Source organism: Hyla sarda, chromosome 1 (genome assembly GCF_029499605.1).
Source record: "Hyla sarda isolate aHylSar1 chromosome 1, aHylSar1.hap1, whole genome shotgun sequence".
Classification (NCBI taxonomy): Eukaryota; Metazoa; Chordata; class Amphibia; order Anura; family Hylidae; genus Hyla; species Hyla sarda.
Genome location: NC_079189.1, coordinates 392,827,232 through 392,846,482, shown reverse-complemented (window position 1 = coordinate 392,846,482; position 19,251 = coordinate 392,827,232). Strand labels below are relative to the sequence as shown.

At 41.7% G+C, this 19,251-nt stretch overlaps 1 protein-coding gene across 1 annotated transcript in view; it reads left to right on the top strand.

Annotated features, from left to right (window-relative positions):
* Positions 1–19,251, top strand: part of SPTLC1 (serine palmitoyltransferase long chain base subunit 1) — an 82,932-nt gene that overhangs the window by 28,775 nt on the left and 34,906 nt on the right. Inside the window, exon 6 of the mRNA XM_056525696.1 lies at positions 11,664–11,796. Within this exon, the coding sequence (XP_056381671.1) occupies positions 11,664–11,796 (133 nt within the window). The remainder of the gene's footprint in view (positions 1–11,663; positions 11,797–19,251) is intronic.

Genomic DNA, 19,251 nt, shown 5'->3' with positions numbered 1-19,251 from the left:
CTATGTATTTTATGTGTCTACTCAGTCTCAAATGTTTTATGAAGCTGCAGTTAGCCATTGTAGGAGAACACTCTCTTAACGAATTTTGTTATGGGGTCTATTATTTTGTAGTTTTTTTAATTTTTGCTTTACTCATCTGCGTTACCTCAGTTGTCAGTTAGAGGGCAGCCTTTCCCCACTTTTCTGTATGCTGTTACCAGAATATGAAGTCTCATGGAGATAAGCCATTAGCTGTACATTTAGCAAATTTTGTGACTTAAATATAATGTATTGTTATATATATGTTAGGAAGGATCTCCTAGTTCAGAGAATAACTGTAATAGAAGACATTACTTTTTGTCATCTGCATTGGATGCTTTATTACAGAGCTATTCTTCCATTGTATCTCTGTTTCCGGAGACATAAAATCTGTAATGAAGCGCCATACTGCAGCATACAGAGCATGTACTGCTCTGAAATGTACAGCTGCAAAGGACCCTGCATGAGGCTTTAAATGTTATGCTGTACAAATCAGACATTTAAAGCATATGCACTAAGGAGTACCTGTCACCAAATTCAACTTTTAACCCCTTAAGGACCGGGGTTTTATCCGTTTTTGCATTTTTGTTTTTTGCTCCTTGCCTTTAAAAAATCATAACTCTTTCAATTTTGCACCTAAAAATCCATATGATTGCTTATTTTTTGCGCCACCAATTCTACTTTGTAATGACGTCAGTCATTTTGCCCAAAAATCTACGGTGAAACGGAAAAAAAATCATTGTGCGAAAAAATTGAAAAAAACCTGCCGTTTTGTAACTTTTGGGGGCTTCCGTTTCTACGTAGTACATTTTTCGGTAAAATTGACACCTTATCTTTATTCTGTAGGTCCATACGATTAAAATGATACCCTACTTATATAGGTTTGATTTTGTCGTACTTCTAGAAAAAATCATAACTACATGCAGGAAAATTAATACATTTAAAATTGTCATCTTCTGACCCCTATAACTTTTTTATTTTTCCATGTACAGGGCGGTATGAGGACTAATTTTTTGCGCCGTGATCTGAAGTTTTTAAGGGTACCATTTTTGCATTGATAGGACTTATTGATCGCTTTTTATTCATTTTTAAATGATATAAAAAGTGACCAAAAATGCACTATTTTGGACTTTGGAACTTTTTTGCGCGTACGCCATTGACCGAGCGGTTTAATTAACAATATATTTTTATAATTCGGACATTTCCGCACGCGGTGATACCATATATGTTTATTTTTATTTTTATTTACAGTGGGTTTTTTATGGGAAAAGGGGGGTGATTCAAACTTTCAATAGGGGAGGGGTTAAATGATATTTATTCACTTTTTTTTTCACTTTTTTTTTTTGCAGTGTTATAGCTCCCATTGGGACCTATAACACTGCACACACTGATCTTTATCATTGATCACTGGTTTCTCATAGGAAACCAGTGATCGACGATTCTGCCGCATGACTGCTCATGCCTGGATCTCAGGCACTGAGCAGTCATTCGGCGATCGGACAGCGAGGAGGCAGGTAGGGGCCCTCCCGCTGTCCTGTAAGCTGTTCGGGATGCCGCGATTTCGCCGCGGCTATCCCGAACAGCCCACTGAGTTAACCGGCACTTTTTACTTTCACTTTTAGCCGCGTGGCTCAGCTCTGAGCGCGCAGGTAAAGGGTTAATAGCGCGGCGCCGCGATCGGCGCTGCGCGCTATTAGCGGCGGGTCCAGGCTTCACTATGACGCCGGGCCCGCCGTGATATGATGCGGGGTTACCATGTAACCCCGTGTTATATCACGGGAGCAGGACCAAGGATGTACCTGCTTTTAAAGTTATCAACATAAATATGATTAAAATGTAATAGAAAATGGCCACTAGGTGGCGCTGTTCTGTTCCCTGCCACAATTAATACAGTGAGTTTGGTCTCCTCCCTGCCTGGCACGAGTCCAAACTCAGGAAGTGTTACTCTGCCCTGAGCTTGATTGACAGCTGCACAGAAAGTGAAAGCTTCACAGATTCTCACAAAAAACTGCACAGACTGAAGCCTGCAGTAGAGCCTCACTGATGGCAACACAGACTGAAACATGCACAGAGCCTGAGGTCTTCTATTCATCACAGCTCTGCAACCATGTGAGGGCGGAAGTGGTCCCCCAGCAGGCTTCAGTGATGTCATGCCTGCTGGGAAACGCCCACTTTCACCTGCTAGGAAATTGCACTATGTGAGCAAGAAGAAAGGTATGATATGCAGCTTTTTAAAGCTCTGAAATGTTTAAGGGCTGGAGGGGTGTTAGGAGTAGTTAGGGAATATAGCCTTAGGCAGTTTAGAACAGTTTATGTTGTGACAGGTACTTTTTAAAGGGGATATCAAGAGTAAGAGAAAACTGTAGGAACTCAACCTCCCCAACCTCCTTGTAACCGTATAGACCTACGGAATAAAGATAAGGTGTCATTTTTACCGAAAAGTGCACTATATAGAAATAAAAGCCCCCAAAATTAGCAAAATGTTTTTTTTTTTTTTTTTTGCCACATATTGTTATAAAATGTGATGTCCTTACAAAGCACAATTGGTGATGCAAAAAAAACAAGCCCTTATATGGGTCTGTAGGTGCAAAATTTTAAGTGTTATGATTTTTAGAAGGGGAGGAGGAAAAAATAAAAGTGCAAAAATTAAAATTGGCCTGGTCCTTTAACGCCTTAAAGCCGTTATGACCCCCGCGTCATACCTGGTCAGTCCCGGCGCCTAATGACAATCGGGACCTTCGGCGTGCGGCACCGATTGTTGTGCCGCATGCTATTAACCCTTCTAAAATGAAAGTAAAAGCTTCCCGGCAGCTCAGTCGGGCTGATCGGGACCATAGCGGTAAAATCGCGATGTCCCGATCAGCTAGAACGCTAGCGGAGGTCCCCTTACCTGCCTCCTTCGCGTCCGATCGGCAATGGATTGCTCCAAGCCTGAAATCCAGGCTTGAGCAATCGACTGCCGATAACACTGATCTTTGCCGTGTCAATGCACGGCAATGATCTGTGTATGTGATCGGTATGTGCAGTGTAATAGCCACTAGGGGGGACTATAACACTGCAAAAGAAAGGTTAATAAAGATAATTTAACCCCTTCCCTAATAAAAGAATCACCCGCATAAAAAAATGAATAAAAAGCGATCAAAAAGTCCGATCAATATAAAAATTGTATAGATAAAAACTAAAGATCACGGCACAAAAAAATTAGCCCTCATACCGGCCCGTCCGCGGAAAAATAAAAAAGTTTTTTTTATAGGGGTCAGAAGATGAATATTTTAAACGCATAAATTTTCCTGCATGTAGTTATGATTTTTATTTTTTAGAAGTACGACAAAATCAAACCTTTATAAGTAGGGTATCATTTTAACCGTATGGACTTACAGAATAAAGATAAGGTGTTATTTTTACAAAAAAATGCACTGCGTAGAAACGGAAGCCCCCAACAGTTACAAAATGGCGTTTTTTCTTCAATTTTGTCGCACAATGAATTTTCCACTTTGCAGTGACATTAGTCATTTTACCAAAAAATCCACAGCGAAGCGTTATGATTTTTAGAATGTGATGAGGAAAAAATGGAGGGGTTAAGGACTCAGATAACTCTATTTTTGTTTTTGTTTTTTTCCTCCTTGCCTTCTAAAAATCATAACAAATTTTGGAAGGTTTCGTTTTCATGCTGTACACTTTACGGTAAAATAGACCTGTTTTCTTTATTCTCTGGGTCAATACGATTAAAATGATACCCATGATTACATACTTTTCTATTATTATACTGCTTAAAAAAAATCACAAACTTTTTAACCAAATTAGTGCGTTTAAAATCCCTCTATTTTGCTGACCTATAACTTTTTTGTTTTTGTGTATAAGCGGTGGTATAAGGGCAAATTTTTTGCGACGTGATCTGTAAAAAAATTTTGATACCACATTTGCATATATAACACTTTTAATAAATTTTTATCAATTTTATTTGGAATAAAATTTTATAAAAAAGCAGCAATTTTGGACAATTTTTTTTTTACGTTCACACCGTTCACCGTTCGGGATAATTAACATTATATTTTAATAGTTCGGATATTTACACATGCGGTGGTACCAAATATGTTTATAATTTTTTTTCTTTTTACACTTTTAGGGGGTAAAATGGGGAAAAACAAAAAAAAATTTAATTGGGGATAGGGATTTTTAATTTTTTTTAAAAAAACTTTAATTTTTTACTTTTATTCTTACACTTTAATAGTCCCCATAGGGGGTCTATTTATAGCAATCATTCGATTGCTAATACTGTTTAGTGCTATGCATAGGGCATAGCACTGATCAGTGTTATCGGTCATCTTCTGCTCTGGTCTGCTCGATCTCAGACCAGAGCAGAAAACCCGTGGAAGGCAGCGGAGGCAGGTGAGGGGACCTCCGTCTGACGTTCTGGATGATAGGATCGTTGCGGCAGCGCTGAGGGCGATTCGATCATCCATTTTAGTGACCGCAGCGCTGCAGATGCCGTGATCTGTATTGATCACGGCATCTGAGGGTTAAATGTCAGACATCCGCGCTATCAGCAGCCGGGACCTGCTGCACATGACCCAAGCAGCACTCTGATGCACGCGGTCATGTATAGAACGTAAATGTACGTCCTGGTGTGTTAAGTACCACCGCACCAGGACGTATATTAATGTCCTGCGTCGTTAAGGGGTTAAAAAGTACCTGTTACCAAATAAAGTGTTCTAAACTACCTCAGGCTATGTTCCTTAACACCCATCCAGCCCTTAAAAACTATTTCAGAGCTTTAAAAAGCTGTGTATCTTACCTTTATTCTTGCTCACATAGTCCAATCTCCCAGCAGGAGAAAGTGGGCATTTCCAAGCAGGCATGACATCCCTGAAGCCTGCTGGGGGACCACTTCTGCCCTCACATGGTTGCAGAGCTGTGATGAATAGAAGACCTCAGGCTCTCTGCATGTTTCAGTCTGTGTTGCTATCAGTGAGGCTCTCTTTTAGCTGTCAGTCTGTGTGGCTTTCTATGAGAATCTGTGGAACTTTCACTTTCTGTGCAGCTGTCAATCAAGCTCAGTGTAGAGAAGCATTTCCGGAGTTTGGACTCCTGCTAGGCCGGGAGGAGACCAAACTCACTGTATTAATTGTGGCAGGGAGCAGAACAGCTCCCCTAGTGGCCGTTTTTTCTATTACATTTTAAACATATTTATGTTGTTAATTTTAGCCTCTTAAGGACCCATGACGTACTGGTACGTCATGAGTCCACTCCCGTTCTATAACGCGGGGGTGAAAGTAAAACAATGCCGGTTAGCTTGGGGAGCTGTTGGGGATCGCCGCGGCGAAATCGCGGCATCCCGAACAGCTTACATGACAGCCGGAGGGTCCCTACCTGCCTCCATGCTGTCCAATCGCCAAATGACTGCTCAGTGCCTGAGATCCAGGCATGAGCAGTAAAGCGGCAGAATCATCCTATGAGAAACCACTGATCAATGTAAAAGATCAGTGTGTGCAGTGCTGTAGCTACCTATGAAAAAGTGAAGAAAAGATCATTTAACACCTTCCCTAATAAAAGTTTGAATCACCCCCTTTTCCCATAAAAAAAAAAAAAAAAAACAGTGTAAATAAAAATAAACATGTGATATCGCCGTGTGCGGAAATGTCCGAATTATAAAAATATATCGTTAATTAAACCGCACGGTCAATGGCGTACGCGCAAAAAAATTCCAAAGTCCAAAATAGTGCATTTTTGGTCACTTTTTATATCCTGAAAAAATAAGTCCGATCAATGCAAAAATGGTACCGATAGAAACTTTAGATCATGAGGCAAAAAATGAGCCCTCATACCGCCCCATACGCGGAAGAATAAAAAAGTTATAGTGGTCAGAAGATGACAATTTTAAACGTATACATTTTCCTGCATGTAGTTATGATTTTTTCCAGAAGTACCACAAAATCAAACCTATAGAAGTAGGGTATCATTATAAGCGTATGGACCTACAGAATAAAGAGAAGGTGTCATTTTTACCGAAAAATGTACTGTGTAGAAACGGAAGCCCCCAAAAGTTACAAAATGGCGTTTTTTTTTTCCAAATTTGTTTCTCAATTATATATTTTTTTCCGTTTCGCCATAGATTTTTGGGTAAAATGACTGACTTCATTACAAAGTAGAATTGGTGGCGCAAAAAATAAGCCATCATATGGATTTTTAGGTGCAAAATTGAAAGAGTTATGATTTTTTTAATAACGAAAAAACCCTGCGTCCTTAAGGGGTTAAAAGCAAGTGAATGGGAAAGTGTCTGCTAATTACACAAGGAACACTATTAAAAGTTTTATATGGTGACAGATCCTCCTTAACCACTTGGGGACCTAGGGCGTACAGGTACGCCCTGGTACTTAAGGACCCAGGGTGTACCCGTATTGCCGTGGGATTTTCGGTTGGCGAGGACCGGAGCCGGATGCTTGCTGAAATCATTCAATGCCTGGGGTGGTCCTGAGACTCCCCCATGTCGGCGATCGCCGCAAATCGAAGATCAATTCAGATCGCCGATTCCGGGCTAATCGGGTCTCTGGTTACCCGATAGCTCGGGAAATAGGGATGATCCTGAAGGATAGGAGCGAGGTGGCAGGGGTGCCACCTCCTCCTATCCCCTGCGATTGGCCGGTCAGGATTGACCGGCAAATCGCAGGGCAGGGCCGGGGGTAAAAGTTCAGATCCCTGCTCTGCCCGCCCCGGGCAGAGTAGGGAAAGATGGCGACGGTGGCCGTTGATGCAGGGGGATAGGCGGCAGGTACCTCGGGAGCACACGGGGATCGGGACCGTCGAGTGGAGCAGGCAGCGGGGAGGAGCGGCAGGCAACTGTAAAATGATCTTCACTGCTGCTTCTAGGAGTTTCAAAACTACAACTCCCAGCATGTCAAGAAATCCTTTCCCTGTCTGGGCAGGCTGGGAGTTGTAGTTTAGCAACAGCTGTAGGGCCACAGTTTGAAGACCACTGTGCAGTGGTCTCCAAACTGTGTCCTTCCAGATGTTGCGAAACAACAACTCTCAGCATGCCCAGACAGTCCAGGCATGCTGGGAGTTGTAGTTTTGTAACATTTGGCCCTTCAGGTGTTGCAGAACTACAGTTTCCACTGTGCCTGGACAGTCTCCGCATGCTGGGAGTTGTAATTTTGCAACATCTGGAAGGGCACAGATTGGAGACCACTATACAGTGGTGTCCAAACTGTAGCCCTCCAAACTGGGTCCAAATGCGAGTGTAAAAAATGAAGATTTAGAATTTTCTCCTTCACTTTGCTGCTATTCCTGTGAAACACCTAAAGGGTTAACACACTTACTGAATGTCATTTTGAATACTTTGAGGGGTGCAGTTTTTATAATGGGGTCATTTATGGGTTATTTCTAATATAAAGGCCCTTCAAATCCACTTCAAAACTGAACTGGTCCCTGAAAAATTTAGATTTTGAAAATTTTGTGGAAAATTGCTGCTATACTTTGAAGCCCTCTGATGACTTCCAAAAGTAAAAACATGTCAAATTTATGATGGAAAAATAAAGTAGACATATTGGGGGACATGTATCAAAGATTTTACCCCTGTTTTGTGTGTATTTTTTTTTTTGCGCATTTTTTTGCGCACGTTTTGGTAGAGCATGTCCTCCAGATGTGGCTGAATCCGGGTACCTTGGAGTGACATCTATAGTATGCATGGATTTATTAACTGCGTACTTTTCCTTTACACCAAATATTTTGCTGCAAGAGCTGTTTTTTTTTGCACAAATATAAGCCATCTTGGACTTTCCAAAGAGTGGATTGAGGAGATTACTATATTTACCCGCAATTTATGAAGCTCATTGCGCTTGAATGATAAATTTAGCGCTTCTGTGCATAATTTAGAATTCGGGAAAAGGGGTAAACTGCTTCTACCATACACAAATAATGATACATGTCCCCCATTGAGTATGTGAATCAATATATAATTTATTTGGGATGTCTATTTTCCTTACAAGCAGTTTCAAAGTTACAAAATATGCAACATTTTCAAATTTTTCATCAAATTTAGGAATTTTTCACAAAAAAATGATGCAAGTATTGACGAACATTTACCATGAACATAAATTAGAATATGTCACGAAAAAACTGTCTCTGATTCAGAATGAAAAGTGACAGTGGTCAGAATTGCAAAAAATGCTGTGGTCCTTAACCCCTTAAGGACACATGACGTTCTCATACGTCTCCATTTCCGAGTCCTTAAGGACTGAGAACGTCATGAGTTTTACCGGCCCCCCGCAACCATCTGGAGCGGAGCCGGTGCCCGATGCCTGCTGAAATCGTTCAGCAGGCATCGGGGCATATCGCCCATGCGATCTGCGGCGGATTCCGGGTCAATCGGGTCTCCAGTGACCCGGGCCATAGCCAGCAGGGGTGAGGTGGCACTGGTGCCACCTCACGATCGCCCTGATTCGTCGGCCGGATAACCGGCCGACCAATCAGGGCGCCTGCTGCGGGTGTCACTCCCGCAACACGCTCTGCCCCTCTTCCGGAGGACGTGAGCGGGTGCAGGACGTGCACCCCGGGTGCTGGGGACCCCGATCCCCGGCGTCCCTGTTGGGATAGGGGCTCCAGGAGCAGCGGCGGCGACGACGACGAGGGACTGACCTGATGCGGCTGGATCGTTGGAGGTGAGTGACAGCCTCCTCCTGTTGCTTAGCAACAGCTCCCAGCATGCAAAAAGGGCATGCTGGGAGCTGTAGTTATGCAACAGCAGGAGGCAGACCACCACAAATCCCAGCATTCCCTTATGGGCATGCTGGGACTTGTAGTTTTGCAACAGCTGGAAGCACATTCTTTCTATGGAAAAGTGTCCCTTCAGCTGTAGGCTGTTGTATAACTACAACTCCCAGCTTGCAAAATCAGCTAAAGTGCATGCTGGGAGTTGTAGTGGTGCATCTGGTGGTTGCATAACTACAACTCCCAGCATGCCCGTTGGCTGTCTGAACTGCTGAGAGTTGTAGTTTTGCAACAGCTGAAGGCACACTGAGTTAAGTAGCAAACCAGTGTGTCTCCAGCTGTTGCATAACTACAATCCCCAGCATCCCCAGCCAAAGTAGTATGCCTCCAGCTGTTGCATAACTACAAGACCCAGCATGCCCTTCCGCTGTCCGTACATGCTGAGGGTTGTAGCTTTTGCAACAGCTGAAGGCACACTGGTTGCAAAACACTGAGTTTGTTACCAAACTCGGAGTTTCACAACCAGTGTGCCTCCAGCTGTTGCAAAACTACAACTCCCAGCATGCACTGATAGACCGTACATGCTGGGAGTTGTAGTTTTGCAACAGCTGGATGTCTTCCGCCCCCCCCCCCCCCCCCCCCCCAAATGTGAATGTACAGGGTACACTCACATGGGCGGAGGATTACCGTAAGTATCCGGCTGCAAGTTTGAGCTGCGGCAAATTTTCTGCCGCAGCTCAAACTGCCAGCGAGAAACTACTGTGGGGGGTATTTTCTGCTATTACCCTTTTTAAAAATGTTAAATTTTTGGGAAAACAAGCATTTTAGGTAAAAAAAATATATATTTTTTTACATATGCAAAAGTCGTGAAACACCTGTAGGGTATTAAGGTTCAAATTACCCCTTGTTACGTTCCCCGAGGGGTCTAGTTTCCAAAATGGTATGCCATGTGTTTTTTTTTTTTGCTGTCCTGGCACCATAGGGGCTTCCTAAATGCGGCATGCCCCCAGAGCAAAATTTACTTTCAAAAAGCCAAATGTGACTCCTTCTCTTCTGGGACCTGTAGTGCGCCAGCAGAGCACTTTTCACCCCCATATGGGGTGTTTTCTGTATCGGGAGAAATTGGGCTTCAAATTTTGGGGGGTATTTTCTGCTATTACCCTTTTTAAAAATGTTAAATTTTTGGGAAACCAAGCATTTTAGGCAAAAAATATATATATATATTTTTTACATTTGCAAAAGTCGTGAATCACCTGTGGGGTATTAAGGTTCACTTTACCCCTTGTTACGTTCCCTGAGGGGTCTAGTTTCCAAAATGGTATGCCATGTGTTTTTGTTTGCTGTCCTGGCACCATAGGGGCTTCCTAAAGGTGACATGCCCCCCCCAAAAACCATTTGTCGCTCCTTCCCTTCTGAGCCCTCTACTGCGCCCGCTGAACAATTAACATAGACATATGAGGTATGTGCTTACTCGAGAGAAATTGGGTTTCAAATAAAAGTAAAAATTTTCTCCTTTTTACCCCTTGCAAAAATTCAAAAATTGGGTCTACAAGAACATGCGAGTGTAAAAAAAATGAAGATTTAGAATTTTCTCCTTCACTTTGCTGTTATTCCTATGAAACACCTAAAGGGAAAATACACATACTGAATGTCATTTTTAATACTTTGGGGGGGGGGGGGGGGGTGTAGTTTTTATAATGGGGTCTTTTATGGGGTATTTCTAATATGAAGACCCTTCAAATCCACTTCAAAACTGAACTGGTCCCTGAAAAATAGTGAGTTTGAAAATGTTGTGAAAAATTTCAAAATTGCTGCTGAACTTTGAAGCCCTCTGGTGTCTTCCAAAAGTAAAAACTCATTTTATGATGCAAACATAAAGTAGACATATTGTATATGTGAACCCAAAAAATATATATTTTGAATATCCATTTTCCTTACAAGCAGAGAGCTGCAAAGTTAGAAAAATGCAAAATTTTCATTTTTTTCATCAAATTTGGGGATTTTTCACCAAGAAAGGATGCAAGTTACCATAAAATGTTACCACTAAGTTAAAGTAGAATATGTCACGAAAAAACAATCTCGGAATCAGAATGATAACTAAAAGCATTCCAGAGTTATTAATGTTTAAAGTGACAGTGGTCAGAATTGCAAAAAACGCTCTGGTCCTTAAGGTGTAAAATGGCCTGGTCCTTAAGGGGTTAAGGTGAAAATGGGCTGGGTCCTTAAAGGGGTACTACGCCCCTAGACATCTTATCCCCTATCCAAAGGATAGGGGATAAGATTTCAGATCGCCGCTGCTGGGGACCCCGGGGATCACCGCTGTGGCAGCCCGCTGTCATTACAGCACAGAGCGAGTTTGCTCTGTGCGTAATGACGGGCGATACAGGGGATGGAACAGTGTGACGTCATGGCCCGTCCCCTTAATGCAAGTCTATGGCAGGGGGCGTGATGACCACCACGCCCCCTCCTATAGACTTGTATTGAAAGGGGCGGGCCGTGGCGTCACGAGGGGCGGAGCCCTGACGTAACGATGCTCCTGCCCCTGTATCGCCCGTCATTACGTGCAGAGCGAACTTGCTCTGTGCTGTATGGGCAGCGGGCTGCCGCAGCGGCGATTCCCGGGGTCCCCAGCAGCGGCACCGCGGCGATCTGACATCTTATCCCCTATCCTTTGGATAGGGGATAAGATGTCTAGGGGCGTAGTATCCTTTAAGGGGTTATGGTCAAAATGGGCTTTGTCCCCAAGGGGTTAAACAGGATACTGCTGCCCAATTGTTAACTGTTGTAGAGACTCTCCATGTGCAACAGCACTTATGTGCCTCTTTGGGGCTCATACACCAAAGGGATTTGTGTAATTATTGATTTTGTAACCTGGGTCTCGCCCAAGGAAGACTTGTGATTGACCACAGTGTTTAACCCCATCACAACCTTTCTTGCAGATGTACATTTGGAACTAGAAGAAAGACTAGCCAAATTTATGCGGACAGAAGAAGCAATTATTTATTCCTATGGCTTTGCCACCATTGCAAGTGCTATTCCAGCTTACTCAAAGCGAGGAGATATAGTATTTGTGTAAGTACTGTGTATTTGAGTCTCATATTGCTGTAGTACATTTTAAAATAACCTGTTTAATAGTACTTCATAAGTAAAAGTGTTGTTATAACTCTGTTTAGCTCTAGGATATTAACCCCTTAAGGACTCAGCGTTTTTCCATTTTCATTTTTTATTCATCACCTTCTAATAATCATAATGTTTTAAATTTTGCACCTAAAATTCCATATTATGGCTTATATTTTGTGCCACCAATTCTACTTTGCAGTGACATTAGTCATTTTTCCGAAAAATCCACGGCGAAACGGAAAGAAAATTCATTGTGTGACAAAAATGAAGAAAAAACGTCATTTTGTAACATTTTTGGGGCTTCCGTTTCTACGCAGTGCATTTTTCAGTAAATATTACACCTCATCTTTATTCTGTAGGTCCATACGGTTAAAATGATACCCTACTTATATAGGTTTGATTTTGTCGTACTTCTGGAGAAAATCATAACTACATGCAGGAAAATTTATACGTTTAAAATTGTCATCTTCCGATCCCTATAACTTTATTTTTCCGCGTACGGGCCAGTGTGAGGGCTCATTTTTTTTATCCCATGATCTGAAGTTTCATTTAATTTTTTCATGATATAAAAAGTGACCAAAACTACGCTATTTTGGACTTTGAAATGTTTTTGCACGTACGCCATTGACCGTGCGGTTTAATTAACGATATATTTTTACAGTTCGGACATTTCCGCACACTGCGATACCACCTATTTTTATTTACAGATTTTTTTTGTTTTTTTAAATGGGAAAACGGGGGGGGGGGGGGGGGGGGGGTGATTCTTACTTTTATTAGGGAAGGGGTTAAATGATCTTTAACTTTTTTTTTCACACTTTTTTGGGGGGGGGGGGAATGTTATAGCCCCCTCTAGTGGCTATAGCACTGTACACACTGATCTTATACACAGATCACCCCCATGCATTAACATGGAGATGATAATTGTTATCGGCGGTCAATTGCTCAAGCCAGGATTTCAGGTTTGAAGCAATCAATTGCTGATCAGACTCGACGGAGGCAGATAAGGCACCCTCTGCTCGCGTTCTAGCTTATAGGGACATCGTGATTTTACCAGGCCTGGGAGTGTATTTTTGTTACTTTAGATGCGATCAACTTTGAACACCGCGTCTAAATGGTTAATAGCACAATGATCGGTGCCGCACGCTATTAGCCCAGGTAGCCCAGGGTCCCAGCTTTCATTTGCTGCCAGCACAGACTAGCTATGACGCAGGGTCACGGCGTGACTCCACGTTATATACAGGGCGCAGGGCGTAAAGGTACGCCCTGTGTCCTTAAGAGGTTAAGAATGCTATACGTAAAGAAAAATAAATGAAGTTGGGCATCTCCCTTTGTTGTTGTCTCTTAAGGACTATTCACACAGCAGAATTTCCGCACACCCGCACCTATTCTGCTTCCGCATTCATTCGGGTGGTTGTTGGCTTGTGCAGATTTTGTGCAGAATTTGTGTGGAATTCAGCATGTGGAAATTTTGCTGTGTGAATAGACCCTAAGCCTGGAAACAGGTTGCAGGATTCTCGCTACTGGCCCTTTTGGAAAGAAAAATCTAGGTGTCCTTGTTGTCCATTGTGTTTAGAGAGCATCCCTGCAAGCTAGTAGTTGCACAGCAGTTTCCCTCTTTCCATTTATTAAGCATTGCTTAAAGGGATACCAGTCCTCAGAGCGCTCTGGTCCCCACCCTCGGAGATTAGTGGGAGTGACTTCCTGCTCAGCCAATCACCGACTGAGACTGGATCCCCGTCTCAGCCAGTGATAGGCTAAGCAAGCTGTCACCACCACTCCTCTTGGAAGGTGGGGGCAGGAGAGCTCCAAGCACATCTGAATAGCTGGGCCCTGTACAGTAGATCATGGAAGGTACCAGTGGTCTGACACGACCCCCCCCCCCCCCCCCCCCCCCCCCCATAATCCGACACTTATTCCCTTTCCTTTGAATAGAGAATAAGTTTACTTCCCTGGAGGACCCTTTTAACAAACAATGTAGCTGAGAGTTGTGTGAGGTGGGAGGAATTGAGGAGGAAACACTGCCATTTCTGTAGATTCTAAATACATTTATTAAGGACATACTGGTACACATAGTTCATAGCAAAAGTATAAACATATAGCACTTAGGTAGGAAGAGCTCACATTCAGAGAAGTATTTCTACAGGGTCATTTTCTTGCTTGCACTTATTTGGCTAGTTTTATAGCAGAGTTTGCAGAGTTAGGACTACTTGTCCTGTATATTAAGCCGCACAAGTAAAATATTTTCAGGTTTAAATATCTTAAGGCATCGGCACAAGTGACACATATTGGTCAGGTGCCCAGGTCTGCGTGGTTAATGCTTGTAGAAACCCTTGTTTTCTTTTACTGTGTGGGTTGTTAATGTTAGCATGATTAGTATTGTTTTGTTCATCCTGCATAACCCTTGTTTACTGCTATAGCCGCATATCCCTGGATGAGCTGAGTAATGGTGCTAACCTGTATATTCACTTTGTAACTCAATATACTTTCTCCTCCACGCTAAATCATTTGGAGAGATTGCTATTGCTTCTACAACAGTTAATGCATCTTAAAGGATCATTGAAAGGCTTCTGCGTTCCTCATCAGGATCCTCTCAGGCTATCCAAGTGAAGTCATACTTCTTTTTGGAATACACTTAGTAGTAAAAGAAATAAGTTATTTCTTAATTTACTACTATTACCAAAGCTCTCATTGTGACAAAAGTATACTATAAACATCTCAGTCCTTTTGTGACCTATACTATTCTGTTAGGTATTTCTGTATAGTGTGTAGTTCTCTACAGATAGAGGTTTATATTTACAGTGAAATTTCTGTGAGAAGTTCCACCCGAAATTGCATTGAAAAGTGGTCTTTTATGGGGGTGGGCATCTTCTAGCGTAGCACTTTTCGGAGCTTCATTATTATGTGGTGTCTGCAGCTGTGCCTGCTGAGACCAGACACAGATATCAGAATTTTTTTTTTTGTTTTGCTTTGTTTTTGTTGTGCAGTATAAAGTGAAACTAAAAATCTCCGGTAACTCAGAGGGGCTCACGGAACCCCTGTGATTTGATCTCGGGGCTTCTGTGAGCTAAAACGGCAGAGGAGGGTTCCCTTATCTGTCTCCTGCCGCTGATCGCTGATTCACTAATGTAACCTGGCTTATCCAGGCTATATCAGTGGATCTCTGATTACACTGTGTAATATAAATATAATGCTTGCATATAAAAGTCCCCTATGGGGACTTAAAAAGTGTAAAAAAAATAAATAAAGAAAGAAATAAAAAAAATTCTAACCTTATCTTCCAATTATACCAAAAAAAGGGGAAAAAAAAGTAACATATTTGGTATCGCCACATGCGTAAATGCACAAGCTATTAAAATATAATGTTTATGATCCCACACGGTAAACGTAAAAAAATCAAACAAAAATACTGATTTTTAATCAGATCAGAAAAAAAGTTATAAAAAGTGATCAAAGAGTCACATCAAAGCAAAAATGCACACAAAAAAAAATCCCTGTATACGGAAAAATAAAATAGCTTTAGGGATCAGAAAAGGACATTTTTATGCATATAAATTTTGTTAAAGCACAGTTTGCATTCTTTTTTTAGTAGGACAATAGAAAAACTATATAAATTGGGTATTATTTTAATCCCGTTGACCTACAGAATAAAGAAAATGAATCATTTTAATCATAAAGTGCACTGTGTAAAAACCAAACTCACCCCCCCCAAAAAAAAAATTAAAAAATTCCAGGTTTCTTATAAATTTCCACCCGCAAATATACATTTTTTGGCTTCCTGGTACAACTTATGCTAAAATGAAAGAGGTCATTACAAAGTACAATTGGTCTCACAAAAAACAAGCCCTTATATGGGTCTGTAGGTAAAAAAATAAGAGTTAGGGATTTTAAAAGGAGAGGAGGGAAAAACAACGCAAAAATGAAAATTGGCCTGCTCCTCAAGGGAAAATGGGCTTCGTTCTTTAACCCCTTAAGGACGCAGGACGTAAATGTACGTCCTGGTGCGGTGGTACTTAACGCACCAGGACGTACATTTACGTCCTAAGCATAACCGCGGGCATCGGAGCGATGCCCGTGTCATGCGCTGCTGATCCCGGCTGCTGATCGCAGCCAGGGACCCGTCGGCAATGGCCGACGCCCGCGATCTCGCGGGCGTCCGCCTTTAACCCCTCAGGTGCCGGGATCAATACAGATCCCGGCATCTGCGGCAGTGCGCGATTTGAATGAATGATCGGATCGCCCGCAGCGCTGCTGCGGGGATCCGATCATTTATAACGCCGCACGGAGGTCCCCTCTCCTTCCTCCGTGCGGCTCCCGGTGTCTCCTGCTCTGGTCTGAGATCGAGCAGACCAGAGAAGAAGACCGCCGATAACACTGATCTGTTCTATGTCCTATACATAGAACAGATCAGTATTAGCAATCATGGTATTGCTATGAATAGTCCCCTATGGGGACTATTCAAGTGTAAAAAAAAAAAATGTAAAAAAATTTAAAAGTAAAAGTAAAAAAAAAGTGAAAAATCCCCTCCCCCAATAAAAAAGTAAAACGTCCGTTTTTTTCCTATTTTACCCCCAAAAAGCGTAATTTTTTTTTTATAGACATATTTGGTATCGCCGCGTGCGTAAATGTCCGAACTATTAAAATAAAATGTTAATGATCCCATACGATTAACGGCGTGAACAAAAAAAAAAAAAAGTCCAAAATTCCAACTTTTTTAATACATTTTATTAAAAAAAATTATAAAAAATGTATTAAAAGTTTTTTATATGCAAATGTGGTATCAAAAAAAAAGTACAGATCATGGCGCAAAAAATTAGCCCCCATACCGCCGCTTATACGGAAAAATAAAAAAGTTATAGGTCATCAAAATAAAGGGATTATAAACGTACTAATTTGGTTAAAAAGTTTGTGATTTTTTTTTTTAAGCGCAACAATAATATAAAAGTATGTAATAATGGGTATCATTTTAATCGGATTGACCCCCAGAATAAAGAACACACGTCATTTTTACCATAAATTGTACGGCGTGAAAACGAAACCTTCCAAAATTAGCAAAATTGCGTTTTTCGTTTTAATTTCCCCACAAAAATAGTGTTTTTTGGTTGCGCCATACCTTTTATGATATAATGAGTTATGTCATTACCAAGGACAACTGGTCGCGCAAAAAACAAGCCCTCATACTAGTCTGTGGATGAAAATATAAAAGAGTTATGATTTTTAGAAGGCGAGGAGGAAAAAATGAAAACGTAAAAATTAAATTGTCTGAGTCCTTAAGGCCAAAATGGGCTGAGTCCTTAAGGGGTTAAGGGATTAAAATTGAAAGCACAAATAGTAATTGTTATAATGAAGCTTTTTTTTTTTTCATGATTAAAGCCAGTTACTTAAACCTTACAGCAGGACCCATGGACATACACAACAATAGACTGAAGATATCCCATTCAGTTGAGTGAAAGACACTATTGAGCTTTCTCTGTGGCCTTTTAGAGGTTATTTCTAGAGATGAGCGAACTTGCAGTAAATTCGATTCGTAATGAACTTCTCGGCTCGGCAGTTGATGGCTTTTTCTGCATAAATTAGTTCAGCTTTCAGGTGCTCGGGTGGGATGGAAAAGGTGGATACAGTCCTAGGAAAGAGTCTCCTAGGTCTGTATCCACCTTTTCCAGCCCACAGGAGCACCTGAAAGCTGAACTAATTTATGCAGGAAAAGCCATCAACTGCCGAGCCAAGAAGTTCGTTACGAATCGAATTTACTGAAAGTTGGCTCATCTCTAGTTATTTCCTGTGTTGTTCCCCTCCCTGACTGCACTTGCCGCCCTTCCCAGATTTAAAATGAATAGTGAGGTCCTGTCAGTGTGGAGCCGATGTTGTATACATTCCAGTGCGCGGCTCCTGCTCTATCCACTGACCAGACCTTTGTACTACAAATCATTTTCAGTCCAGGAAACATGGTGCTTCTAGCAATAAAAAAAAAATCTTGGAGTCAGAAGAGAAAAGGATTAGGCAAGTACTATTACCCCCATCATCCCCTACACTTACAGGATGGTATGACATTACATTCCTCTCATACATCCTGCTGCCTGAGAATCTCACGGCTCCTTATGTAACTCAAAGCTCATGTAAATGCAGCATCAGAACACACAATTATAATGAAGGATACGTCCATCCAATGGATTCACTGATAATCAGCGGGGGTACAAAAACACTCCTATCTAGGAAATGGGGTTCATAGTAATAAAATAAGAACACCCCTAGACTCGGGGCACCTTATGATTTCAGGGGGTATTAAAATGTTTGGGCAGGCCAAAGGTGTTAATTGAGAGAGCTGGCTGCTCATAGCAACTGACTTATCTTCTGAGCTTGTGCCATAGTCCCTTATAGTGTCCATGCTGTACATGTAATGGCATGTCTCGCCAAGGGGTTAAATTGTTTGCCCTGTTTTAGGCATCTTTCAGTGAATAATGGGTCCAATGTGTCTCTAAGTAATGTCATGTGGCACATTATGTTCGGTGGCTGCAGTCCATAGTGTTGTAAAATCCTATGGGACAAGAGCAGAGTTTTAATGGAAAATACATTGTGACAAAATGTATTCTGATAATACGTGCTTGTATCCGAAAGCTATAGCATACCTATAGCACTTAGGCAGCTGTTGTGATCTGTTTTCCCCATCAGCTCCCAGCTAGTACTATAAAGGACAGGTTAAAGTGCCTATTACAGATTTTGCATCCTGGCCATGTGGTGTGTTGTTTTTGTCCCTTCCAATGCTCAGCTGTTACAATCTCACAATATACTTTCTCTTTAGAGTCAGGATTATCATTTATCCAGAATAGGACCATATTTCTGCACTAACCGTTCTATATCGAGCAGCTTACATAGATTTGTAGTTCACTGCATGGTCTGTGTAAGGATCTCATTGAGTTTCTTTGTAAAGAGCCTGCCTCTTGTTTCTCAGTCTCCATCCTTACTTTGTAGCATACCCTTTTATTACTCAAATGCAGCTGTGTTGCTCTGGGGCAAAGTTATTATTTTTATTTATATGTGACTGAAACCATGTGTGCAGATCTAAACCCCCACATTTACTTTAATATACACTGATACTGATCCAGTGCAGGGTGGGACGCGAACCAGTGGGAGCTGTAAGCTGCCAAAAAACTTTATATTCAACAGCTTTAATATAAAGGTTTACTAAGATAGACAAAGCACAAGTTCAAGGTGCAAAGTTGAATCTTTGTTTTAGATCTCTTCTTTCTATGCACTTGGTGAGCCCACATACTGTTTCTGACATGAGCAGTGGTGTTTGCAGCAGTTTTTTTATAGACTGAGGCTTGATAATGACCTAATGGAAGATACAGAGGGGTGTAGTATAGGGAGTGTACTAGTCCCCCAGCCTTCTCACACATAAAGAGGGGTGTT